Source organism: Nomascus leucogenys, chromosome 10, assembly GCF_006542625.1.
Source record: "Nomascus leucogenys isolate Asia chromosome 10, Asia_NLE_v1, whole genome shotgun sequence".
Lineage (NCBI taxonomy): Eukaryota > Metazoa > Chordata > Mammalia > Primates > Hylobatidae > Nomascus > Nomascus leucogenys.
This window is the reverse complement of record NC_044390.1, coordinates 49,670,219-49,698,166: the sequence shown is the minus strand read 5'-3', so window position 1 is coordinate 49,698,166 and position 27,948 is coordinate 49,670,219. Positions and strand designations below refer to the sequence as shown.

Below are 27,948 nucleotides of genomic sequence, written 5' to 3'. Positions count from 1 at the left end.
CCTGAAAAGGCTGAGGCTTAGGCTGTCAATCTTTCTTCATTCAGCCCAATGTCTGATGACATCTTCTGTCACTCAGGGCCTTAGAAAGCGGGGTCTTAAACGTTATCCAATCAGAGACGCTGTCCTGGAAACTGTCCAATCAGGCACGCAGCTGGAGCGAACAGGGCGGCTTCCGGGATTTGGCGGGGCCTTTGTTTCTAGCTGCGGCGGGAGCTCCAGGTCTCGTCTTCACTGCTCTGTGTCTTCTGCTTTTAGGGGCGCAGCCTCTGTGGCCCTGTGACCTGCCCCCTGGAAGCCTAGAAATGGTGAGAGTGCCGGGTCCGACATCCCGAGAGAGGGAACGGGGTTCGCTGGAACCGGTGGGAAGCGGCTGTGGTGCGACTCAGGCCTCCCCGCAGTCAGCTTTACAATCTGCGCCCGAGTTCTTGCCCAGCTCGGCCTCAGTCCCTTCAGCCATAAGATGGAGGCTGCGCTGACAGCCCGGGTTCCCGGGCGTTCTGTCTCTTCCCTGCGCAGTGACTGTGCCCTGGCCTGGAGCCTTCTTTGGGCAGCTCTGCCCCAGTAGCCCCGCCTCTCTCCTAGATTGTGCAGGCACCATGGGAGGAACCTCAGGGCAGAATCCTGACTCCGGGTGCGGGTTCATGAATGGGAAGAGCTTTAGTCCGTGGGCTTTTCAGGCCATTTTTTCCTATTAAAAATTTATGGGCCGCACTGCAAAAACATTAAATAATTTAAAGTGTGATTCAAAAATTTTAGAGCACCTTGTTGTGGTTTGTAATTTGTAATCCATGGAAGGAAAGGTTTTTATAAGTTTCATGATAAAGAAAACCAAATTCCGTAATTGGCTAGGTACGGTTATGTAGATTTTGTTGTTGTTGTTTTGTTTTCATTTTCTTTTGTTTTTTTTGAGACAGTCTCTGTTGCCCAGGCTGAAGTGCAGTTTCGTGATCTCAGCTCACTGCAACCTCCCGGGTTCAAGCGATTTTTCTGCCTCAGCCTTCCGAGTAGTTGGGACTACAGGCGCCTGCCACCACATTTGGCAATTTTTTTTATTTTTAGCAGAGACAGGGGTTTCACCGTGTTGGTCAGGCTGGTCTCGAACTCCTGACCTCAGGTGATCCACCCACCTCGGCCTTCCAAAGTTCTAGGATTACAGGCGTGAGCCACTGCACCCCTCCTAGTTCTTAATTTTTACGATCAAGGTGGAAATATCCTCGTTATGTAATCAGAGCTTAATTGGCAGTTTATAGTTGGTTAAGCCTGAATTTTGTTTCTGCCAATGTAGTAATTTACCAAAAAATGCTCTTGAGTTTAGGCTTTTTTTGTAGAAGTAGAAATCCAGGGACTAGAGCCACCTCACTCTAATTTCCTGCCACTTAATGGTTCTCACACTCCACAGGGGACTGATTTTTCCCTGAATTTTTCACAAGTGTCCCAAGCAGGGCCTCAAGTTTGCCCCTCATCCCCTATTCCTCCAGCCTGACTGGTTTGCAGTAAAATACTAAATTTCCAGTTTTGTCTGACGTTGCCAAATGCCAGTTTCTCCTCCCTAATTGACTTTATCAACTATTTGTCCTTTAGTGTACATATTGATACCTATTTTAATGAATCTGTTTTTTTTTAAAGTATTTGAGACAGAGCCTTGCTCTGTTGCCCAGGCTGGAGTGCAGTGGCATGACTTAGGCTCACTGCAGCCTCCGCCTCCTGGACTCAAACGGTTCTCATTTCCGTCTCCCAAGTAGCTGGAATTACAGATGCCTGGCACCACGCGTGGCTAATTTTTGTATTTTTAGTAGAGACGGGTTCACTATGTTAGCCAGGCTGGTCTCGAACTTCTGGTTTCAAGTCATCCGCCTGCCTCGGCCTCCCAAAGAGCTGGGATTACACATGTAAGCTACTGTGCCTGGTGAATTAATTATTTTTTGACAAAGCATTTGATGGCACATTTAAAAAGATTTTTTTCTAAATATTTCCTATGAGAATAAAGCAAAGAATAATCTGACACTATTGTAAAATATCTCTGTGTTTTTTTCTTTTATTTTCCCTAGTCACAGATATCTTAGAATGTTTTGGGGTCAAGATTTTTTTTTTTGGAAACTTCATAGGGTGACGTGTCTTCAGTCACACTTCAGTTTTAGCTTGGACCTGGGTTTCAGTACTGTATGAGGATAAACCACGATACCCACTGTGGCTATGTCTGCTAGTGTCTAGTGAATATCAGCTGCTGGGTCATTTTCTCTCATAGGACAACCTAAGGTATTGAGTGTAGCTTCTCAAGTGTTCAGGTGGATGCCCTGAGGCTAAGAGGCATTTCCTGGCGCACTTTTGTTTTTTAAAAAAACTTAATTCCTTGAGACATCAATATTGTCTTCACCCAACCCAGCTTTCATTTCTTGGAGACACATTGCTGGTCAGCCAATAGCTACAAGCATTGAGGAGAAAAATAATTTCTGCATCCTGGATTCCTTTAGGGGGCAGAAAAATAGTGCAAGAAAAATAGTAAAAAATTTCTAGAAAAAAAAATTAGTATTCCAAAAGACCAAAAAACCACCAAAACCCAAAAAACTGACTCCACTGTGGTGGGGTAAGAACTTGCAGAGTAAAATGCACCTGAGGCACTCACTGGGGCATAGTTCAGAGTCTCCTGAGAGGGGTTATTGAGCACTTAAGTGAGCAGGATGGGGTGGGACAGTCAACTAATTGAATGGCCTGACTTGACATATGAGTAAAACATATCTGTACCTTGAAAGGATTTGTTCATTTATTTTGACCTAAGGTTTATTTATGTATCTTTTTAAGACAGAGCTTCCCTCTGTCACCCAGGCTGGAGTAAAGTGGTGCCATCTCTGCTCACCGCAACCTCCAAATCCCGACTTCAGGTGATTGTCATGCTTCAGTCTCCCAAGTAGCTGGGATTACAGGTGTGCACCACCACACCCACCTAGTTTTTGTATTCTTAGTAGAAATGGAGTTTCACCATGCTAGCCAGGCTGGTGTCAAACTTCTGGCCTCAAGTGACTCACCTTCCTCGGCCTCCGAAAGTGCTATGATTACAGGCATGAGCCACTGTGCTCAGCTGACCTCAGTTTTTTAACTGTGTATTGCATTTTATTAGTAGAGCTTGAAAGGTAAGGAAATATTTACAAAGGGCATAAAAGGTGAGTTTCAAAAAAAATTAATAATATAATTTGTTGAAAACTTTTACTTTATCTTTCTCAGGAGTGAGTTTAGAAATTTTTTCAAGCATGTGCTTTTATGGCTGAGTCATTTCATACAGAATTCCATCTAGCTTTTAGAATGGTAGCTACCAAAGAAAAAAAGAAAAAAAAACTCTTCAATTTCAGCTGTAGACAATGAATACATTTCCCCCAAAAATGTGGTAGATAATTGGTGAGTTACATGTATTACTGAAAACTTCAGTTCCTTTTTTTTAGCAGGGTAAAATTTTGACAGTGAATATCTTTGTTCTGTATCCTTTTTTGTTTGTTTACTACATGATTTTTAATACAAATAATAATACATTTACTGTCTAAAAGGAATACATACTTTTGCTTTTCTTACTGAGGTATAAAATGTAAGCACCTTAAAATGTTCTTTCGTTATATGAACACTGAATAATTTTGCTGAATTTTTCTAACAGTTTTAGTTTCAAAAATGAAATTAATAACTCTAACATGGAAATTAAAGCTTAAGCTGCATGAGGGTGCCCCTCGTAGGTTGCCATGAGAGTACGCAGGAACAAAGGAAAGTAGGGGGGTTTTATTACCTCTAAGCAGCTTGTCCTTACTGTGTCCTGTCTCCATTGGCTGGAGTTGGATGGCACAATCCGGTTGGCTAAACCCCGTTGGCTAACTTGAAAAGTGCAGGAATGCGGTTATACCGGTGGGAAGGCAGGAAGATCAGTTTCGGTGGAAGTAGCCCTTGCGATGGGAGGGGTAATTCACAGAGTGGGTAGCAGGTGTGGGATGTGGCTCCATAGACGAGAACTGGCGAGAAGGTTGTTTACCAGGGAAGGGGAACACAGAGAGTAAGGAAGTCTGGCCTTGAAAGCAAGGGAAAAAAGGGCAAAGAAACTTAAGCAAGCTAAACTTTTGAAGAATAATTTCTTAGAGTATTCAACATCTATGCATTACAGGATTAAGAAAATGCTCATTTAAACAGGATGGCATTTATTACCCAGAAAGTTCTGAAAAAACTGTCGGGAAATACCTGCTTACTAGGGTGCTAAAAAAAGACTACTTAAAATCACTATTAAAAATTGTAGAACATAGAAGATATCTGTATCTTGGACTTTCCATAAAAGTGATATTTTCTTATGGCTAAATTCAGACTGTAATTTGCTTTAGTGGGGGTAATATCTTAGTAGTGATGCTGTGTCCTGCGTGCATCAGCACACTATAAAAACTTGTCCTAGTGCAGTTGATGTTAATTCAATAAGCTCTCTTACAGATTTTTTCTGTATGGAGTTATTTTTCTCTTCATCATTAAGTGTCTTTATGCAGCTGATGTGCATAAACCATCACACTTAATTGGCAGCTGCCTGTTTTTTTAGGTATTCTTTGCATTTATCTTTTGTTGCTGAATGAAACCTCTCATCTTTGTTTACAGGCCAGAAAAACTGAAAACAAAAACAAAAACAAAAAAAACCAGACTTCTACTTACTGGATTTTTGACAAAATAGTCTTTTGGGGCCGAAACATTGGCATTACTAATGAGCTTGATAGAGATTCACTAACTCAGACTTTATTTCAGATCTCCTGAAAAAATAATCTGCATTAACGAGATGTCCAGTTTATTGTACACATTTAAATTTGAGTGGTACTTTCTAACTCAACATGTTTATTTTGTCTGAAAAATATAAACAGCTGTCTTTTTCATCTGAAAAATATACACAACTCATTCAGTATTATGTAAATACTGCACTCAAAAATGTACATGTTAGTACATTTTTACACTTTATCATTCAGAAAAGTATCATATATACACTGATGTTCCGGATATTATGCCAGTCTCTTTTCTCAGAGTTAGAGAATACATTAGAAAACGTTTGTGTTTTGACAATTATTTTATTGGATAATTTCAGTCCCTCTTATAAGTTAGAATCAGTTCTAGTCACTTTCTGATTTTACCTTGAGCCAAATGAAAAATTCTGCCCATAGCCACTTTGTAAATATGTGGTTTGTGTGTGTTTTCCAGGGACTGTTGACATTTAGGGATGTGGCCATAGAATTCTCTCTGGAGGAGTGGCAGTGCCTGGACACTGCACAGAAGAATTTATATAGGAATGTGATGCTAGAGAACTACAGAAACCTGGCCTTCCTAGGTGAGGATAACTTTAATACAAAATTTTTAATATAAACTAAAGCTTTTATTTTTCTTTTGTAGTATGTTTTCTGGTAATTTATGCTTTCATATTTCTGTTTTCAAGAAAATCCTGGGGATTTGTCTGTTTAGAAAAAATTTCTTGAAGATGTTTCATCCTGACCTGAAATTTCCACATTCCTGAGCTGATCTGTGTCCTTCACTTTAGATTAGTGGTAATTTCAGAACCTTAGTGGCATAAAATTCTGTTACTCACACCTTAAAATCTAAGCGCCATTACCAATTTTTGCTTCAGTAGTACCAGGCAGTGAAATTAAGAACCTACAAAATTAAAATATTCTCTAAATATTTAAAAATTTCTGTTATAAATTAGTATATGGGATAAATTTATTTGAATATTATATCCCTTTTACTTTGCACATTACTAAGTTGGTAATTGGAGAATATGAGCAAGATTCATGTTAATTATTTTTAATAAAACAGGTATTGCTGTCTCTAAGCCAGACCTCATCATCTGTCTGGAGAAAGAAAAAGAGCCCTGGAATATGAAGCGACATGAGATGGTGGATGAACCCCCAGGTAGGTGAGAGTGAATACAACAGACGATCTGGATGAGAGGCCCAACGTCAAGAAGAAAGCCAGTCTTTAAAGTGGTTTGGAAAGCTGCGTTCCGGAGGAAATAGTTTCTGGAAAGCTTGAAAGTTTTTAAAAATTATACTCTCACATATGGGCATCTTCTGCTTAAGCTTATAAAATCTCTAAGAATTCTACTGTTCCTTCAATGATCTTCCTTAACGTTTACAGTGACAGCCAAAGTACTGTTCATGGCATATAAAGGAGCATACAATCTGACATTTTTTCTTGTTTTTGTGGACAGATAAATATCTGCATAATTTTGAGACACTCTATATTAAAATTTTATTTTTTGTTTTAGGAGTTTCACTTTTGTGGCCCACACTGGAGTGCAATGGCACGATCTTGGCTCACTGCAACCTCTGCCTCCTGGGTTGAAGTGATTCTCCTGCCTCAGGCTCCTGAGTAGCTGGGGTTACAGGTGCACACCACCACAACTGGCTAGTTTTTTGTATTTCTAGTAGAGACAGAGTTTCATCATGTTGGCCAGGCTGGTCTCAAACTCCTGACCTCAGGTGATCCACCCACCTCAGCCTCCCAAAGTGCTGGGATTACAGGTGTGAGCCAGCATGGCTGGCCTAAACAATTTTTTGAATTCTCTTTTTGCACGAGAGTAGTGGTTTCTGTTTCATTAGGGGGATTTTTTTTTTTCTGCTCATTTCATCCTGTTGTTTTTTTTTTTTCTTTCTTTCTTTCTTTTTTTTTTTATTAATTTTTTTGGCACACAAAAACAATAAACATTTTCTAAAAATACATACAAACAAAAAGATGCGTATCAAACATATTAGGAAGGTTACACATGGGAAGTCGGGGAATAGAAATGGGGGGTGGGAGTTAAAATAAATGAGAGAGGGACTTTATATGGATCAGTGATAATAACTCAATCCTCTATTTGACAAAGAAGAGGGAGAAGGAAGAGGAAGAAAAAGAAAGTGGGATAAAGGATCAGAAAGGGAGGAAAATAGAAAAAATTAGAGTATGACTCCAGGGTAGACCTGTTTTGTTGTCACTGAGTTGGTTGGTTGGTTTGTCTGTTGTATTTTTCATGTTTCGCCAAGTTGGCCAGACTGGTCTCGAACTCCTAGCCCGAAGTGATCAACCCGCCTCGCCCCCCAGAGTGCCGGCACCACAGGCGTGAGCCACCACGTCCAGCCCCCACATTGCTTCTGGCCTCCGTGGTAGACCTCCCAGACGGAGCGGCCGGGCAGAGGCGCTCCTCACTTCCCAGATGGGGCGGCCAGGCAGAGACGCTCCTCACTTCTTCCCAGACGATAGGTGGCCGGGCAGAGGCGCCCCTCACTTCCCAGACAATGGGTGGCCGGGCAGAGGCGTTCCTCACTTCCCAGATGATGGGTGGCCGGGCAGAGGCTCTCCTCACTTCCCAGACGGGGCGGCCGGGCAGAGGCGCTCCTCACTTATTCCCGGACAGGGCGGCCGGGCAGAGGCGCTCCTCACTTCTTCCCGGACGGGGCGGCCGGGCAGAGGCACTCCTCACTTCTTCCCGGACGGGGCGCCAGGGCAGAGGCGCTCCTCACTTCTTCCCGGACGGGGCGGCCAGGCAGAGGCGCTCCTCACTTCCTCCCAGACGGGGCGGCCGGGCAGAGGCGCTCCTCACTTCCTCCCAGATGGGGCGGCCGGGCAGAGGTGCTCCTCACTTCCCAGACGATGGGTGGCCGGGCAGAGGCGCTCCTCACTTCCCAGACGGTGGGTGGCCGGGCAGAGGCGCTCCTCACTTCCCAGACGGTGGGTGGCCGGGCAGAGGCGCTCCTCACTTCCCAGACGGGGCGGCCGGGCAGAGGCGCCCCTCACTTCCCAGACGGGTGGCCGGGCAGAGGCGCTCCTCACTTCCCAGACGGGGCGGCCGGGCAGAGGCGCTCCTCACTTGCCAGACGGGGTGGCCGGGCAGAGGCGCTCCTCACTTCCCAGACGATGGGTGGCCGGGCAGAGGCACCCCTCACTTCTTCCCAGACGGGGCACCCGGGCAGAGGCGCTCCTCACTTCCCAGATGGGGCGGCCGGGCAGAGGCGCTCCTCACTTCTTCCCAGACGGGGCTCCCGGGCAGAGGCGCTCCTCACTTCCCAGACGATGGGTGGCCGGGCAGAGGCGCTCCTCACTTCCCAGACGGGGCGGCCGGGCAGAGGCGCTCCTCACTTCCCAGACGATGGGTGGCCGGGCAGAGGCGCTCCTCCCTTCCCAGACGATGGGTGGCCGGGCAGAGGCACTCCTCCCTTCCCAGACGATGGGCGGCCGGGCAGAGGCGCTCCTCACTTCCCAGACAGGGCGGCCGGGCAGAGGTGCTCCTCACTTCCCAGACGGGGCGGCCAGGCAGAGACGCTCCTCACTTCCCAGACGGGGCGGCCAGGCAGAGACGCTCCTCACTTCCCAGAAGGGGCGGCCGGGCAGAGGGGGGCCGGGCAGAGGCGCTCCTCACTTCCCAGACGGGGCGGCCGGGCAGAGGGGCTCCTCCCTTCTTCCCGGACAGGGCGGCAGGGCAGAGGCGCTCCTCACTTCTTCCCAGACGGGGCGGCCGGGCAGAGGTGCTCTTCACTTCCCAGATGGGGCAGCCGGGCAGAGGCGCTCCTCACTTCTTCCCAGTCGGGGCGGCCGGGCAGAGGCGCTCCTCACTTCCCAGACGGGGTGGCCAGGCAGAGGTGCTCCTCACTTCTTCCCAGTCGGGGCGGCCGGGCAGAGGCGCTCCTCACTTCCCAGACGGGGTGGCCGGGCAGAGGTGCTCCTCACTTCTTCCCAGACGGGGCGGCCAGGCAGAGGCGCTCCTCACTTCCCAGACGATGGGTGGCCGGGCGGAAGCGCTCCTCACTTCCCAGATGATGGGTGGCCGGGCAGAGGTGCTCCTCACTTCTTCCCAGATGGGGAGGCCAGGCAGAGGCGCTCCTCACTTCCCAGATGATGGGTGGCCGGGCAGAAGCGCTCCTCACTTCCCAGATGATGGGTGGCCGGGCAGAGGCGCTCCTCACCTCCCAGACGATGGGTGGCCGGGCAGAGGCGCTCCTCACTTCCCAGATGGGGAGGCCGGGCAGAGGGGCGGCCAGGCAGAGACGCTCCCCACCTCCCAGACGGGGCGGCGGCCGGGCAGGGGCTGCAATCCCAGCACCCTGGTAGGCCAAGGCAGGCAGCTGGGAGGCGGAGGCTGCCGCGAGCCCAGACCACGCCACCGCACTCCAGCCCGGGCAACACCGAGCACCGGGTGAGCGAGACTTCGTCTGCAGTCCCAGTACCTCGGGAGGCTGAGGCGGGCAGAGCACTCGGCATCAGGGGCTGGTGAGCAGCGTGGCCAACATGGCGAACGCGCGCCTGCAGCCAAAGGAGAAAAAGCAGGCAGCGGTGGCGCGCGGCGGCAGTCCCAGGCAGTCCGCGGCGTGGGCAGCAGCAAGCCGAGTAGATTGCAGCCTGGGCCACAGAGGGGAAGAGAAAGAAAGAAAGAAAGAGAGAGAGAGAAAGAAAGAAAGAGAAAGAAAGGAAAGAGAGAGAAAGGAAAGAGAGAGAAAGAAGAGAGAAAGAGAGAGCTCTTTCTTTCTTTCTTTCGTTTTTTTAATATGGCCATTTTTACTTCCTGCAGAAAGGGTACACTCACCAGAAGTTTTGCCATGAGAGTACACTGAGCAAAGGAGACAGGGTCATTTATAACCTGATGTGTGCACTCCACTGCTGTGTCCAGTTTCCATTGGCTGGAACGGGCATCCTGTTTTCATTACTATAGCCTTGAAATATAGTTTGGGCCATGCGTGGTGGCTCATGCCTGTAATCCCAGCATTTTGGGAGGCCAAGGTGGGTGAATCACAAGGTCATGAATTTGAGACCAGCCTGGCCAACATGGTGAAACCCCATCTATACTAAAAATAAAAAAATTAGCTGGGCTCAGTGGTGGGCACCTGTAATCCCAGCTACTTGGGTGGCTGAGGCAGGAGAATCGCTTGAACCCGGGAGCCGGAGGTTGCAATGAGCTGAGATCATGCCACTGTACTATATAGCCTGGGCAACAGAGCAAGACTCTCTCTCTCTCTCTCTCTCTATATATATATATATATATAGTTTGAAATTATAAAGTATAATGTCCTTCTACTTTGTTCTTTTTCCTCAAGATTGCTTTGGCTATTCACAATTCCTTGTGGTTTTGTGTATATTTTAGGATTGTAATTTTCATTACTGTGAAAAACTGGAATTTTGACAGGGAGTTTATTGAATCTAGAGATCAACTTAGATAATATGGCAGTTTCACAATACTTACTCTTTCAATAGAAATAAAATATTTTTAAATTTATATTTGTCCTCTCTAATTTTTTTATTGATATATCTTTCACTTAAAAGATTTATCAGCTCCTTGGCTAAATTTGTTCTAAAATTGATTATTTTATTGCTATTGTAAATAAGAATGTTTTTTCCTCTATCAGAGAGATGGTTTTAAGTGTATGGAATGATAACTTATAATTGTTTGTTAATTTCATATTCTGCTAATCAACTGAGTGTCTTCATTAGTTTAAAGAGGTTTTAATATACTTTTTTATATATAAGATTACATAATCTACAAACAGTGACGTTTTACTTATTGGTCTTCAATTCCAGCGACTTTAAATTTTTGTTTTGACTACTTCTTTCACATACTTTCAGTGCTATGTTAAAATAGAAGCATTGACAATAAGAAACAATAGTTTTGCATTGGTGTCTGTAAATTTGAAGGAGCAAACACCTCTTCAGGATTTTATAAAGTGGTTTCAGAAACTAAAAATCTATTTTCGTTGTACCCCCAGGGTGATAGAATATCCTCTGGGTTTGTAGTGAAGAGGGGTTGTAGCTTGGTCTTAAGTCTGCTGGGTTTGCACAAGGGTCCACTTTTACTTGTCTTGTTAAACAGGGCTTGAATAGTTGTAATTCTCATTTAAATTTTAGAGAGAGTGAATATCCTTCAGGACTTTGCTCTGAAGGGCAGACCCAAGGGCAGGTTTCTGCAGTCAGGTCTGTATATGGTGTTCTTTATATCAGGATGTGGATGAGCATGGCTTTCACCCAGTACAAGAGAGGATTTTCCCAGGTCACTTTGGATTTCTACATAGGCAGAACTGGCTACGAACTGTGGCTCAGGGAGCTGGAACTGAGTCATGGAACTGCTTCATGGACCACAGGAAAGGCCAAGGTCTGAGGCCTGCCATCATGGCTGTAAATGGAAGTCTTCCTCCAGGCCTCTGGAAGGGCAGGACCCCCCACCCACCCCGCTGCCCGCCGGCTCACAAGACTGTGGCTGGGAAGAGTTTGGGATAGTTACAGAGTAAGTTTAAAATTCTCAGTGGAACCAAGTTAGGTGGAGCACTTTCTTGTCTGTAGCCAAAAACAGTAGTCATGTAGTTTGCAACCTGAACAGAGGGGCCTGCCTTCTAAACAGAATTACCTTGAATCTTGGGCTTTAGCAGAATTTCACAACTCCTTTCCTGGATCTCAGAGCTCTCTTAAAGGCATTTATTTTTGAGATGAGATCTTGCTACATAATCCAGGCAAGTCTTAATATTTTGACCTCAAGCAATTCTTCAACTGTAATGTACCATGTAGTTTTCATTACAAGTGTGAACCATGATGACTGGTTCTCTCATAAAAGCATTTTTGTCAGGAATGGGTGACAAATTTTCTTGCTGTCAGGGTATAAGCAAATAGGTCACCTTTTTTTATCTTATTAATGCCACTCTCCATATAAATTTTTACTTTCTATTTTCTACTTCAAATTTGTCTGTAATTTTAGATTCTGACATTTAGGGCAATATACTAGAATTTACATGTTCCTGAATTAAATTAGATAATTAATAGGCAGGCAGGCAAAAAGGAATTATAGAATTTTCAACCACTTTTGTCAGCCTATAACTAAATAACATAATTTATTCCCCAAATATTTGTTTTATATATGAAGCTCTACCCATATTCTGCTAAATATATATATATAATTTAGCAATGTAAGGCTATTCTTTGCTTCTAAACTTGGATTACAGTAGTTTTATTTTGTTTAAAACTAGCATATATTTAAAACATAAAAATTGACCCGAATTTCTTTTAAATGCTTATCTATTAAAAGTTTCTCATTAGCATCTCCTATTTATGATTGTACTGCATTTTCTCTGAAATTTTATTGCCATACAATAGGTGCCAGTAATTTTTTTTTTTTTTTTGAGATGGAGTCTCGCTCTGTCGCCCAGGCTGGAGTGCAGTGGCATGATCTTGGCTCACTGCAACCTCTGCCTCCCTGGTTCACGCCATTCTCCTGCCTCAGCCTCCTGAGTAGCTGGGACATAAGGCACCTGACACCGCACTTGGCTAATTTTTTGTATTTTTAGTAGAAACGGGGTTTCACCATGGCCTCAATCTCCTGATCTCATGATCCATCCACCTCGGCCTCCCGAAGTGCTGGGATTACAGATGCCAGTAATTTAAAATACCTGCCTTCCATGAATGCACAGTTACAGTCAAACATTGCAGTTATCTAGACAAATTATTTGTTAATGTACATAAATGTTGCCAACTAGTTGTAATGAGTAAACATTTCTGTTATTGTGTTGCAGTTTTATATTAGTGTTTTTTGTAGTGTAAGTTTCCTAACATCAGTTTATTGTGCCTGTTGGTATTATGTTTTGTATACTTTAAGTTAATGTGGAGTTCAATTAAAAGATAAATGAGCCATGTCTATCACAATCAAATTATTTATGTGTGTGCGTGTTCATATCTACAAATATGACCCCAATTTTGGTTATACTTTGTATATATTCTTTCTTAGCTCTTTTTTTTTCTTTGAGAGGAAGTTTTACTCTTGTTGCCGAGGCTGAAGTGTGATGCATGATCTTGACTCACTGCAACCTCTGTCTCCCGGGTTCAAGTGATTCTCCTGCCTCAGCCTCCTGAGTAGCTGGGACTACAGGCACGTGCCACCACACCTGGCTAATTTTGTGTTTTTTTTTTTTTTTTAGTAGATATGGTATTTCTCCATGTTGGTCAGGCTGGTCTCAAACTCCTGACCTCAGTTGAAATGCTCACCTTGGCCTCTGAAGTGCTGGGATTACAGGTGTGAGCCACCTTGCCTGGCCTCTTAGCTTATTTTCAATGTTGGTTTTATCTTGTCTAAGTTAGTAGCCTTGGAAATAGTCTTATTTTCACCATGTGTTTAATGATGAATATATATTTCCTTTGTGTGAGAATAATTCTTTTGTGATTTGAAGGTAATTTTTTAAAAAGATTCATAATCCTGTATTGTCTCCAGTTTTTTAATAAATAATTGTTTTAAAAACACATAACATATAACTTACCTCCTTAAATCTATTTAAATGTACATGTAAGAGCAAGGCATTGTGGTAGGTCCCTTCTGTAAAACCAGGATTTTGAGAGGCCAGGACAGGAGGATTGCTTGAGCCCAAAAGATTGAGACCAACCTGGGTAAAATATGGAGACACCCTCTCTACAAATATTTTTTTCTAAGAAATAGCAAGGCATGGTGGTGTGCACCTGTGGTCCCAGCTACTTGAGAGTTTGAGGGTCAGGATTACTTGACCCTAGGAGTGTGAGGCTGCAGTGAGCCATAATTGTCCCATTGTACTCAAACTCGAGTGACAGATTGAGACCTTGTCTTAAAAAAAAAAAGTGTATATTTCAGGCATATCATGTATATTCACATTGTTATGCAAAAGACTTCTTGAAATTTTACATCTTGTAAAACTAAAACTCAATATCCATTAAATAACATTTACCCATTTTATGCTCTCTTTAGCCCCTGAGAAGCACTTTTCCACTTTGTTTTTACAAGTGTGACTGTCTTATATATCTCATATAAGTGAAATCCTAACATCCATCATTTCGTTACTGGTTTATTTCAATTGGCATAATATTCTCAAAGTGTATCTTCAAATGTGACAAGATTTTTTTTCAAGGCTGAATAATACTCCATTGTATCAAATATGTCTTCAAGGTCCTATGTTACATATTTTAGATTAGATTCATAAATGGAATCACTGTATTTAATAATTTATATTTAATTATTTGAAGTACATTTATAACATTGTAAAATAATTGGTGCATCCTTATTTTCCACCGACAATCAACCCAACTAACTTTTGTATTTTTAGTAGAGACGGGATTTCATCATGTTGGTCAGGCTGGTCTCAAACTCCTGACATCGGGATTTGCCCACCTCTGCCTCGCAAAGTGCTGGGATTACAGGCTTGAGCCACCACGCCCGGCCAAGGGTTTTATTTTTATTGCATCATCAACAGATTTGGTGTTTTCACAAAAATTTGTAGTGGCCATTTGAGTGTGAGGGGATTTTGTTTTTCATTATGACTTTTATGCATTTCTGTACAAATTAGTTTTGAGTGGCCTTTCAAATTTTTGATGAAAATTTATTTCAATTTGTCTATTTCTAAATAAAGTTATTCAATTTTATTGTGTAGTTTTTTTTTTTTGGGGGGGGAGACAAAGTCTTGCTCTGTCGCTCAGGCTGAAATGCAATGGTGAGATCTCGGCTCCCTGCAACCTCTGCCTCCTGGGTTCAAGGGATTCTTCTGCCTCAGCCTCGTGAGTAGCTGAAATAACAGGCATGTGCAACCATGCCTGGCTCATTTTTGTATTTTTAGTAGAGACAGAGTTTCACCATGTTGGTCAGGATGGTCTGGAACACCTGACCTCGTGATCCGCCTGCCTCTGCCTTTCAGTGTGCTGCGATTACAGGTGTGAGCCACCACGCCCGGCTATTGTTTGGTTTTAAAAGTTTATAGTTTTTGAATATTGACTCCTATCACATGTGATTTGTAAATATTTTCACCCATTTTCTAGGAGGCATTATCCGTCTTTTAAATATTTATATGTGCAGAAATGTTGAAGTGTAGTGTAGTTAAATTTTTTGTTTTTTTCTTTGATGCTCATGCATTTAATTTTATATCTAAGAAAATGGCCCCAAGACTAATGTCATGTTTTCCCTATATATTTTAAAGAGATTAAGAAGTTATCCGGTCGGGCGCGGTGGCTCATGCCTGTAATCTCAGTGCTTTGAGAGGCTGAAGTGGGCGGATCATAAGGACAGGAGTTCAAGACAAGCCTGGCCAACATGGTGAAACCCCGTCTCTACTAAAAATACAAAAAAGCTAGCCGAGCATGATGGCATGCATGTTAATCCCAGCAACTCAGGAGGTTGAGGTGGGAGAATCACTTGAACCCAGGAGGCGGAGGTTGCAGTGAGCCAAGACCACACCGCTGCACTCCACCTGGGCTGCACTCCAGCCTGGGCAACAGAGTGAGACTCTGTCTCCAAAAAAAAAAAAAATTATCTTCCTATGTCTAATGAAAAGATTTTTCACATATGGTATAGGGAAATAATCGAACTTCATTTTATCAGTATGGATATTCAGCTTTCAACATAATTTTTTGAAAAGATTATCTTTTTTCTACTGTGTGCTCATGTTAATTTTGTGGGAGATTATTTGGCCTTATACAGAAGGGTTCATTTCTGGGCTCTCTATTCTGTTTTTTCATCTCTTTATCTGTCTTTGTGTCAGTACCAAATTGTTTTTGTTATTGTTGCTTTTAATGTGTTTCAAAATCAGAAAATATAATGTCTCTGTTGTTTTTCATGGGTGTTTGTCTATAGTTCATAATAAAATTTTAACATTTTAAACAATGTTTCCTTAAACCCTATTTGGATTTATATAAAAATTATTATTATTATTTTTTGAGATGGAGTCTTGCTCTGTTGCCCAGGCTGGAGTGCAGTGGCACGATCTCAGCTCACTGCAACTTCTGCCTCCCAGGTTCAAGCAATTCTCCTGTCTCAACCTCCAGAGTAGCTGGGATTACATGCCCAGCTAAATTTTTTTGTATTTTTAGTGGAGACGGGGTTTCACTGTGTTGCCCAGGCTGGTTTAGAATTCCTGAGTTCAGGCAATCCACCCGCTTCAGCTTCCCAAAGTGCTAGGATTACAGGTGTGAGCCACCTCACCCGGCCATAAAAATTATATTGAATATGTCTACCACTGTAGGTTGTATTGACATTTTGAAAAATTAATGATTTTTTGATTCCTGAGCAAAAATATGTTGAAAAGTGTGTTTTATTTTTATATATTTTATATTGTTCAGTTTTTTAATTTCTAGTTCAGTTTTGGTCAGACAGCACAAAGTGTGTAATTTTGGTCTTCTTAAATTTATTTTTTATTGTTGTTGTGTTTGTTGTGGTTTTTGTTTGGAGACAGGATCTTACTCTGTCACCCAGGCTGGAGTGTACTGGCATGATTTTGGCTCACTGCAGTCTCAACCTACTGGGCTCAAGTGATCTTTCCACCTCAGTGTCTCAAGTAGTTGGGACTGCAAACATAAAGTACCGTGTCTGAATAATTCTTTGATTATTTGTAGGGATAGAGTTGCCCAGGCTGGCCTCAAAGTTTTAACTCCAAGTGATCCTCCCACCTTGGTCTAAGTGTTGAGATTATAGGCATGAGCTACACCACCCACCTGGCATTCTTAAATTTGATAAAACTTAGTATGTGTCCTAACAGAATACACCAGGTGCAAATAAGAATATTGTATATTTTCTTGCTTTTGACTGGAAAGTTCTATACTCATCTGTTAAACCTAGTTGGTCTATAATATGGTTTTGATGTTCATGTCCTGCAAACCTTGTGATTAAATGTAATTTTTAATGTTGGATGTGAGACCTGGTGGGAGGTGTTTGGGTCATGGGGGCAAAGTCCTCGTAGATAGCTTGGCACCATCCTCTCGGTAATGAAAATGTTTACACTCCATTAATTCAAATGAAAGCAGGTTTATTAGAAGAACCAGGCTCCTTCACCTCATACTTGCTCTGTCTCTCGTCATGTAATATGCGCAGTTACTCTTTGCCTTCAACCATGACTGTAAGCTTGGTGACACTCTCACCAGAAGCAGATGCTGGCACATTTTCTACAGTCTGCTAAATTGTGAGCCAAATAAAGATTATTTCTTTATAAGTTATCCACTCTCCAGTATTCACCTATATGCAAAATAATTGATACAGTCTATAATGTTGTCTAGGTTTTCTGTTTTCTTATTTTTTGTTTAATGTGAATTTTCTATTATGGAAAATCGGGTCTTGATGTCTACAATTATTATGTTGCTATATATTTCTTGCTTTACTTTTGTCAATATTTGCTTTATGTATTTTGGAGCCCTGATGTTGTACATACACATACAGATAGATAGATAGATGATAGATAGATAGATAGATAGATAGATAGATAGATAGATAGATAGATAGAATAGTTATAAATTTGTGGTAAGTCAACCCATTTTACCGATATATACTATCAGTGTGTCTCACGTTAGCACTTGACTTAAAATATGTCTAATACCCAATTGTAGTTACTATTTTCATAAAATACAGGTTTTTGCACTATGTAATTTTCAGCCTATTTGACTCAATGCTAAAATGAGTCCCTTGTAGGTAGCATATTGTTTGCTTTTTCTTAAGCCACTAAAGCATTTTAGTTTTTCTTTTTTTTTTTTTTTTTTCCTGAGACAGAGTCTCGCTCTGTCGCCCAGGCTGGAGTGCGGTGGTGCAATCTCGGCTCACTGCAAGCTCCACCTCCCGGGTTCACACCATTCTCCTGCCTCAGCCTCTCCGAGTAGCTGGGACTATAGGCGCCTGCCACCACGCCCGGCTAATTTTTTTTGTATTTTTAGTAGAGACGGGGTTTCACCGTGGTCTCGGTCTCCTGACCTCGTGATCCGCCCGCCTCGGCCTCCCAAAGTGCTGGAATTACAAGCGTGAGCCACTGCGCCCGGCGTAGTTTTTCTTTTTATAATTTCATCTATTTACTTGTTTATTCATTTATTTTTGAGATAGGTATCACTCTGTCAACCAGGCTGGTTTGCAGTGTTGTGATCATGGCTCACGGCAGCCTCAGCCTCTCAAACTCAGAAGAATTCTCTCATGTCAGCCTCTCAGGTAGCTGGGTTACAAGTGTGTACCATCACACCTAGCTAGTTTTTTTTGTATTTATGGTTGAGACAGAGTTTTGCTACATTGTCGAGGCTGGTCTCAAACTTCTGAGATCCAGTCATCAGCCCATCTTAATCTTCCAAAGTCCTGAGATTGTATTTTTTTCTATTAAGTAGTTTAATTTATATTTAAAATTATTTATTAAAAATGAAGTTACTACTTTTATTGTGATTGTTTTATGTGTTCCTCAGTGGTATTTTTTATATGTTGGTTTATTGCCTTAAATTTCATTTTAATTGTGTAGTGATATGCTTCAATTATTTTTTATATCTTGTTTTGCATAGTTTCTATAAATATTATCTTCATAATCATCTTGTGTATTAGTCTGTTTTTATGCTGCTGATAAAGACATACCTGAGACTGGGCAATTTAGAAAAGAAAGAGGTTTATTGGACTTACAGTTTTGTGTGACCGGGGAGACCTCACAATCATGGTGGAAGGTGAAAGGCATGTCTCACATGGTGGCAGACAAGAGAGAGAGCTTGTGCAGGAAAATTCTGCCTTATAAAGCCTTCAGATTTCATGAGACTTATTCACTGTCATGAGACCAGCACAGAAAAGACCTGCTCCCATGATTCAACTACCTTCCACCATGTCCCTCCCACAACATGTGGGAATTAAAGATGAGTCTTGGGTTGGGACATGGCCAAACCATATCATCCTAAAAAATGGAGTTTACATGAAACATCTTAAAATTAAAACAATATATTTATATCTCATGACAACTTCAATTGAATATAAAGATTATACCTCTATATTTTTCAGTTTATTAATATTAAAATTATTTTATATTGTGTATTAACATATTTATGCAGGTTTTTATCCTGTTTTAAATATTCTACAGAATAGCTTTAAGAGTTATATGCATCATCATTACGATAGTAAAAATTTCTATGTTTGTGTATTTACATTTAATAGAGAGCTTTATTTTATATATGGTTTTATGATACTGTCCAGTAGTATTTTATTTTTAAACAAAATGGACTCATTATAGCAGTTTTTATTATATGTAGAGTCTCATTGTATTACTGAGGCTGACCTGCAACTCCTGGCCTCTAGTGTTCTGACAGTCTTGGCCTCCTAAAACTGTAAAATTACAGGCATGAGCCATGGTGCCTGGCCACCATGTACCATTTTTTTTGGTAGAACTGTGCTATTGGTGATGAATACCCTTACCTTTTATTTTGTTTTTTTGTTTTTTTATTTTCATCTTTTTAAAGAGAAATACATTTAAATCAAATATTATTGGCTAGAAATATTTTTTCCTTTTATTACATCAAAATTTGGGAAGTTCTCACCCTTTTTTATTTTCAAGTAATCTCTATGTTATTTTTTTCCCATATTATTCTTCTGAGATTTTCTTAATGAATATATTGATCTAGTTGATGGTATCTAATAACTTTTACATTCCATGTTTTAATTTCATTTTGGAATTTTATATTTTTATGTTATATATGTTAGGGTATGCTACCACACATCCATTGTGTTTTGATTTTTTAGTATGTATTATAATTGTGCGTGCCAATATTTTAACTTTATACAATTTAAGACATTGTGGAGCAAAATCATATATGAATTAGCCATATGTCTTTTTCCGATAGAATTATCTCTATGTTTGTTTGCCTGTATAAATGTTATCCTTGTATTTTTTTAATAACGTGCATATTTGTTGTGTAAGTTTGTTAATGGTTTTCTAATCCTGTGTAGATGAGAAGTCATAAAATTCTTGTAATTTCAACATCCTATTTATTTGTGAATCTATGTAATTTTTGTGTGGTAGAAACATTTTTGGATTTGAATATAATTTAAAACAATCATAATTCTTTATCTCTTTTAGGTATTATTGTTTATTTTTGCTTGTCCAAAAAACACAACAAAATTTACCACAAAATATTTTTAAATATTCAGTTTAGTCATATTAATTATCTTGACATTGTAATGCAACATATTGCTAAAATGTTTTTATCTTGCAAAGCTAAATCTTAATACATATTAAACAGCTACCAATTTTTCCTTCTTTTTTCTTTTTTGAGATGGAGTCTTGTTCTGTCACCCTCGCTGGAGTGCAGTGGCGCGATCTCAGCTCACTGCAACCTCCACCTTCCAGGTTCAAGCAATTTTAGTGCCACAGCCTTCTGAGTAGCTGGGATTACAGGTGCCCACTGCCATGCCTGGCTAATTTTTACATTTTTAGTAGACATGGGGTTTCACCATGTTGGGCAGGCTGGTTTCAAACCCCTGACCTTAGGTGATCCACCCGCCTCGGCCTCCCAAAGTGCTGGGATTACAGATATGAGCCACCATGCCTGGCCCCAATTTTTTCTGTTTTATAGCACTTTGCAAATACCACTCTGTTCTTTGTTTCTAAGAGTGTAAGTCCTTCATATATCTCATACAATCTCTTTTTGTGGCTGGCTCATTTCATTTTGCATAATGCCGTCAAGATTTATATTTGTAGTTCATTGAATATTTCCTGCCTTTTGAGTACTGAATTATATTCTAGAATTTCTTTTTTCTTTTTTTTTTTAGACAGAGTTTCACTCTTGTTGCCCAGGCTGGAGTGAGTGCAATGGCACGATCTCGGCTCACTGCAACCTCTGTATCCAAGGTTCAAGTGATTCTACTGCCTCAGCCCTCCAAGTACCTGGGATTACAGGCATGTGCCTCCACACTGGCTAATTTTGTATTTTTAGTATATATGGTGTTTCTCCATGTTGGTCAGGCTGGTCTCAATCTCCCAATCTCAGGTGATCCGCCTGCCTCAGCCTCCCAAAATGCTGGGGTTAGAGGCATGAGCCACCGCGCCCGGCCTCAGAATTTTTATATTTCAAATTACATCTACTGAATTATTTAGTGAAAGAAATTTACATTGCTTTCACCTATTGGCTTACAAAGTAACAATGCTGCTATAATTAAGAGTATGTAAGTGACTCCTTATATGACAATATATGTAAAAGCTTATATATGTGCTGCATTCTATTGTATAGTCTACTTATTTACCTTTATGCTCATATGAAATTATTTTAATTCTGTAGCTTTGTAATGTGTTTTGAATTAAGATCTTTAATGCCTCCAGCATTTTTTTTTTTTTTTAAGTTTCCTGGGTACTTTATTGTCTCTTGAGCTTCTATATACTTTCAGGGTTGCTGTTTCTATTTCTTTAAAAATGCAATGAGGAATTTGGAAAACATTGCATTAAATATGTAGATTGCATTGAGCAGGATGGACCTCTTCATAATTTAACTATTTCAACCTTTGCATAAGAGCACACTCAATAGTGTGTTAATTTCTATATATTTGTAAATTTTACGGTTTTTTTCTCTTATCGTTGTACACTCTCATTCCATTTTTGTAATAGAAAGTAGTTCATAAAATTTTACTTTTAAAAATTTTGAAGTCTGATTGCAGTGGCACACACCTGTAATCACAGCACTTTGGGAGGCTGAGGCAGGTGGATCACCTCAGGTTGGGAGTTTGAGACCAGCCTGACCAACATGGAGAAACCCCGTCTCTACTAAAAATACAAAATTAGCCAGGTGTGGTTGCGCGTGCCTGTAATCCCAGCTACTCGGGAGGCTGAGGCAGGAGAATAGCTTGAACCCGGGAGGCAGAGGTTGTAGTGAGCCTAGATCGTGCCATTGCGCTCCAGCCTGGGCAACAAGAGCAAAACTCCATCTCAAGATAAATAAATAAATAAATAAATAAATAAATAAAAATAAATTTTGGTAAGACTTCCTTTTTGGCCTAAGATGTGATCTATCAAGGAAAATGTTATATGAGCGATTGAGAAGGGTGTGTATTCTGATGTTGTTAAGGAGTGTTCTCCATAACTCTGTTTGGAATAATTGTTTTATACAGCCTTTAAGTAGTCTGTTCCCTTATTAACATTCTTTCTTGTTTTAGTTTTTGTTACAGAAAGTGTGTTATTAAAATACCTTCCTCTAATTATATTGCTTTCTATGTGTATCTTCATTCTATCAATATTTGCTTTATATATTTGGAACCCTAATGTGAGACACACACACACACACACACACAGATTTCTCATAGGTTGCCAGTGAATGAATCTATTGCTTTTTGATGTCCTTTGTTTCTTTGGAGTTTTGATGTCAAGTATATTTTATAAAATATCATGCTTTTTGACTTAAGAGGTAGCTTGTGTATGATTATTTTGACTGTTTCTGCTGTCATTTGATTAATGTTTGCATGGAATGTCTACTTCCATCCTGCCACTTCTAGTTTTTTTAATCATTAGATTTATTTTATTTATTTTGTTTTTTGAGACAGAGTTTCTCTCTTTTACCCAGGTGGGAGTGCAGTGGCATGATCTCCGCTTACTGCAACCTTTGCCTTCTGGTTTCCAGTGATTTTTCTGCTTCAGCCTCTGGAGTAGCTAAGGTTTCAGGTGCCCACCACGACACCCTGCTAATTTTTGTATTTTTAGTAGAGACGGGCTTTCACCATGTTGGCCAGGCTGGTCTTGAACCCTTGACCTTGTCATCCATCTTTCTCAGCCTCCCAAAGTGCTGGGATTACAGACGTGAGCGACTGCACCCGGCCTTAAAATTAGATCTCAACTGACTCTTGTAGAAAGGCAAAATGTATTTTGGCTTTTAAAATGTTTAAATAAATCTATTTATTGAAAATACATCTCAATTTAAAAGCTAATTTTCTATATATTTAAATAAGTTTCTGAAAGAGACTGTTATTTTATTAAGCATTTTATTTGATTTTTGCATCTGTGTCGCTCAGTCTTTTTCCATCATTGTGTCTTTTTGAAGTTTGTATTTATATGCTTTCATTGTTTTCTTTCTTCTTCTTCTTTTTTTTTTTTTGTGATGGAGTTTTGCTCTTATTGTCCAAGCTGGAGTGCAATGGCATGATCTCAGCTCACCACAACCTCCGCCTCCTGGGTTCAAGCGATTCTTCTGCCTCAGCCTTCCGAGTAGCTAGCATTACAGGCATGCACCACCACACCTAGCTAATTTTGTATTTTTAGTAGAGACAGCGTTTCTCCATGTTGATCAGGCTGGTCAGGAACTCCTGACCTGGGTGATCCACCCACCTTGGCCTCCCAAAATGCTGTAATTATAGGTGTGAGACACTGTGCCCAGCCTCTTTTGTGTATTTATACAAATATTTTTATGGTACCTTGGGGATTCCATATAACTTCTGAAAGATACAATATATTTTAATCTGCCAAAAAAGAAATAACATGTTGTATACAATTTTTTTTTTTTTTTTTTTTGAGACAGAGGCTCACTCTCTCGCCCAGGCTGGAGTGCAGTGGTGTATCTCGGCTTACTCCAATCTTTGCCTCCCAGGTTGAAGTGATTCTTCTGCCTCCGTCTCCTGAGTAGCTGGAAATACAGGCGTATGCCACTATGCCCTGCTAATTTTTGCATTTTTAGTAAGATGGGGTATCACCATGTTGGCTAGGATGGTCTTGATCTCTTGACCTCATGATCCACCTGCCTGGACCTCCCAAAGTGCTGGGATTACAGGCATGAGCAATCACACCCAGCCTGGTTTGTGTATTTATACAAATATTTTTGTGGTACATTGGGGATTACATATAACCTGTAAAAAATACAACCATGTATTTTAATCTGGAAAAAAAATCTTTAAGTTGTATACAAAAATTCTTTTTTATTACATCTTCTCTAAGACTTGTCATTTATGTTGCTATTTATATTTTTTATGTTGTATATTCATTAACAGATGTTTATAATGATTTCTCTGCTCTTATCTTTCAAATTTCAGAGAATAATTAAAAATGTTTTCTGCACCACTAGGATAATGCTAAGAAATTCTACTTTTGTGTATTTGCATATTTTTTTACAGAAAATAATGTATTTTTGTATGTTTTTTTTTGAATCATGTTATTTTAAGTGGAAGAAACTGTTTTCAGTACCTTTTATATCTAGGGCATATGCAGTTCCAATTTTTTTTTAGAATTTGTTTATTTTGGAGGTTTCTTATTTTTTTAATTGGGCAGGACAGATTCACTGATGGTATCATTCTTATTTAATAGCTATGTTTAACTTTTTTCATGACTACATCACACAGTTCTGTTATGGCCTTCAAAATTTTTGTTAACAGTTCACTGATTATATCATAAGACTATGTTTGTAAATGGCACATCACTTTTTTCTTTTTTTGTGTTTTCTTTTTTTTTGTTTTTTGGAGACATAGCCTCACTCTATCTTCCAGCCAAGCTGGAGTGTAGTGTTGTGACATCAGCTCACTGCAGTCTCCGCCTCCCAGGTTCAATTGGTTCTCCAGCCTCAGCCTCCTAAGTAGCTGGGATTACAGGCACACACCTCCACACCCGGCTCATTTTTGTAGTTTTTGTAGAGACGGGGTTTCATCGTGTTGGCCAGGTTGGTCTCAAACTGCTTACCTCAGGTGAACCGCTCACCTCGGCCTCCGAAAGTGCCTGGATTGCAACTTGAGCCACTGCACCTGGCCTGGCATATCCTTTTTATCTTGCACCTTCAAATATAATCTTTTCATCTGTGACTTTTGAAATTGTGGTTATATATTTTGTTTGTTATAAATGTCTTCTAGTTTGTTGAGCTTTTTTTTTCTTTTCTTTTTCTTTTTTCTTTTGAGATGCAGTCTCGCTCTGTCACCCAGGCAGGAGTGCAGTGACACATTCTTGGCTCAATACAAGCTCTGCCTCCTGGGTTCACGCCGTTCTCCTGCCTCAGCCTCCCGAGTAGCTGGGACTACAGGTGCCTGCCACCACGCCCAGCTAATTTTTTGTATTGTTTTAGTAGAGATGGGGTTTCACGCGTTAGCCAGGATGGTCTTGATCTCCTGACCTCATGATCCACCTGCCTCAGCCTCCCAAAGTGCTGGGATTACAGGCATGAGCCACCGCCCCCCAGCCAAAAGCACAACTGAGCTTCTTTATTTTTACATCATTTTTTCTAACTTTTAGGATCTGTTAGTTTTCTTTTGTATTTTTTACCTCCACAGTTTCTGTTTTTATGAAATGTTAAATATTTTTGTTCTCGTCCTCATTTTTCTGATTTTCCATACTTGTCTCTCTTCCTGTTTTAATCAGTATTATTCAATTTATTACCAATTCTTAAAATTAATGTATAAATCTTATTTTTTTATGTTTTCTTTCGGAACATTTTATGATATTTTTGGTGGGATGATACTGCCATATTTTGTATATATTATAAGCTTTCAGTTTGTTACATTAAAAAAAATCTACCTGTCAAAATTTTTATAATGTAGCTTTGTCCTGACATAGTCTGAAAACAATTGTCTTGGCTCGTCATTATGAGAGTTTTTCAAACTTATTCTTAGGACCTGTATTGTCTGAAATTTTGTGTTTAGTTTTTAGTTAAGAGAGTTTATTCATGTCACTTTGTAGGAGTCAGTAATCACTTGCTACACCTGTTCCTTTTCTGTGGTACTGCAGTCTGGCTGCTGCTGGAACATTTTTCTTTGGTCTCAGCAGACTCAAACTCTCATTCCAAAGTATACCACCATTTCTGTCAGCACTTTATGTCATGAGAGACAGAAAACAGTGTCAGGAAAAAGCCCCTAAAAGCCAGAAATGATAATGAATGTGCCAGTATTTTACCTTTCTTTTAAAACAGAAATCAAGGGTTTGCAATTTACTTCTAAAGGCACTATGTTATAGTGGGAAGCAGGAAAAGCTGTGTTGGGTAAATTTAGACTTTTCTTTTTCTATGTGGTTTTTGCATTGTGCTCTTCAGGAACACTGCACAAACTTAACTGATTTATAAATTTCCCACAGATATATTTTGGTTTGTATGTTTTTGTTACATTTAAATGTCTGTGAAAGAATTAGGGTCTGTGGCATTTTGCAAAACCATCTTGTTTATGTAGGTTGTATAATTTTATAGGTAAGATTTTTAAACTATATTTATGTCAATATAGTAAGTGGAGTAAATTATTTTAATTTATTTTCAGATATATGTCCTCATTTTGCTCAAGACATTTGGCCAGAGCAGGGCATGGAAGATTCTTTTCAAAAAGTAATACTAAGAAGATTTGAAAAATGTGGACATGAGAATTTACAGTTAAGAAAAGGTTGTAAAAGTGTGGATGAGTGTAAGGTACACAAAGAAGGTTATAATGGACTTAACCAGTGTTTTACAACTACCCAGGGCAAAGCATCTCAATGTAGTAAATATTTGAAAGTCTTTTATAAATTTATAAATTTAAACAGACATAAGATAAGGCATACTAGAAAGAAACCTTTCAAATGTAAAAATTGTGTCAAATCATTTTGCATGCTTTCACACAAAACCCAGCATAAAAGCATATATACTACAGAGAAGTCCTACAAATGTAAAGAATGTGGAAAAACCTTTAATTGGTCCTCAACCCTTACTAATCATAAGAAAACTCCTACTGAAGAAAAGCCCTACAAATGTGAAGAATATGGCAAAGCTTTTAATCAATCCTCAAATTATACTGTACATAAGATAACTCATACTGGAGAGAAACCTTACAAGTGTGAAGAATGTGGCAAAACATTTAGCCAACCCTCAATGCTAACCATACACAAGAGGATACACACTGGAGAGAAACCCTGCAAATGTGAAGAATGTGGCAAAGCATTTAGCCAACCCTCAGCACTAACCATACATAAGAGGATGCACATTGGAGAGAAACCCTACAAATGTGAAGAATGTGGCAAAGCATTTGTATGGTCCTCAACCCTAACTAGACATAAGAGGCTGCACACTGGAGAGAAACCCTACAAATGTGAAGAATGTGCCAAAGCTTTTAGCCAATTCGGACACCTTACTACACATAGGATAATTCATACTGGAGAGAAACCCTACAAATGTGAAGAATGTGGCAAAGCATTTACATGGCCCTCAACCCTAACTAAACATAAGAGGATTCACACTGGAGAGAAACCCTACAAATGTGAAGAATGTGGCAAAGCTTTTCATCGATCCTCAAATCTTACTAAACATAAGATAATTCATACTGGAGAGAAACCTTACAAGTGTGAAGAATGTGGCAAAGCATTTATATGGTCCTCAAACCTTACTGAACATAAGAAAATTCATACTAGAGAGAAACCCTACAAATGTGAAGACTGTGGTAAAGCATTTAGCCGATCCTCAGCCCTAACTACACATAAGAGGATGCACACTGGAGAGAAACCCTACAAATGTGAAGAATGTGGCAAAGCTTTTCTTCGATCCTCAAATCTTACTAAACATAAGATAATTCATACTGGAGAGAAACCTTACAAGTGTGAAGAATGTGGCAAAGCATTTATATGGTCCTCAAACCTTACTGAACATAAGAAAATTCATACTAGAGAGAAACCCTACAAATGTGAAGACTGTGGTAAAGCATTTAGCCGATCCTCAGCCCTAACTACACATAAGAGGATGCACACTGGAGAGAAACCCTACAAATGTGAAGAATGTGGCAAAGCTTTTAGCCAATCCTCAACCCTTACTGCACATAAGATAATTCATACTGGAGAGAAACCCTACAAATGTGAAGAATGTGGCAAGGCATTTATATTGTCCTCAACCCTATCTAAACATAAGAGGATTCACACTGGAGAGAAACCCTACAAATGTGAAGAATGTGGCAAAGCTTTTAATCAATCCTCAAATCTTAGTACACATAAGATAATTCATACTGGAGAGAAACCTTACAAGTGTGAAGAATGTGGCAAAGCATTTAATCGATCCTCAAATCTTAGTATGCATAAGATAACTCATACTGGAGAGAAACCTTACAAGTGTGACGAATGTGGCAAATCATTTATCTGGTCCTCAACCCTTTTTAAGCATAAGAGGATTCATACTTGAGAGAAACCTTAAAAAGGGTAAAGAATGTGGCAAAGCATTTATATGTTTCTCAACCCTTACTGAACATGAGAGAATTCATACTAGAGAGAAACCCTACAAATGTGAAGAATGTGGCAAAGCATTTATATGGTCCTCAATGCTAAACATAAGAGG

At 40.3% G+C, this 27,948-nt stretch overlaps 1 protein-coding gene across 2 annotated transcripts; it reads left to right on the top strand.

The window, feature by feature from the left end:
• The first annotated feature begins 180 nt into the window (after positions 1-180).
• On the top strand, positions 181-27,948 carry LOC100590725 (zinc finger protein 726). Of its 2 annotated transcripts, none has more exons than XM_030820292.1 (4): positions 181-305; positions 5,197-5,323; positions 5,806-5,901; positions 25,919-27,948. In XM_030820292.1, the coding sequence occupies exons 1-4, from the start codon at positions 303-305 to the stop codon at positions 27,793-27,795; spliced, it is 2,103 nt and encodes a 700-aa protein (XP_030676152.1). In that variant the 5' UTR covers positions 181-302; the 3' UTR covers positions 27,796-27,948. The 2 variants fall into 2 exon arrangements, with proteins under 2 accessions (XP_030676152.1, XP_030676153.1); XM_030820293.1 differs by lacking the exon at positions 25,919-27,948 and adding an exon at positions 12,126-14,377.

Excerpts from the sequence above, each read along its gene's own strand:
- LOC100590725 (XM_030820292.1), top strand. Across the intron at positions 5,324-5,805 it reads CAGAAACCTGGCCTTCCTAG|GTATTGCTGTCTCTAAGCCA; the intron begins GTGAGGATAACT and ends TTAATAAAACAG. Across the intron at positions 5,902-25,918 it reads GATGGTGGATGAACCCCCAG|ATATATGTCCTCATTTTGCT; the intron begins GTAGGTGAGAGT and ends ATTTATTTTCAG.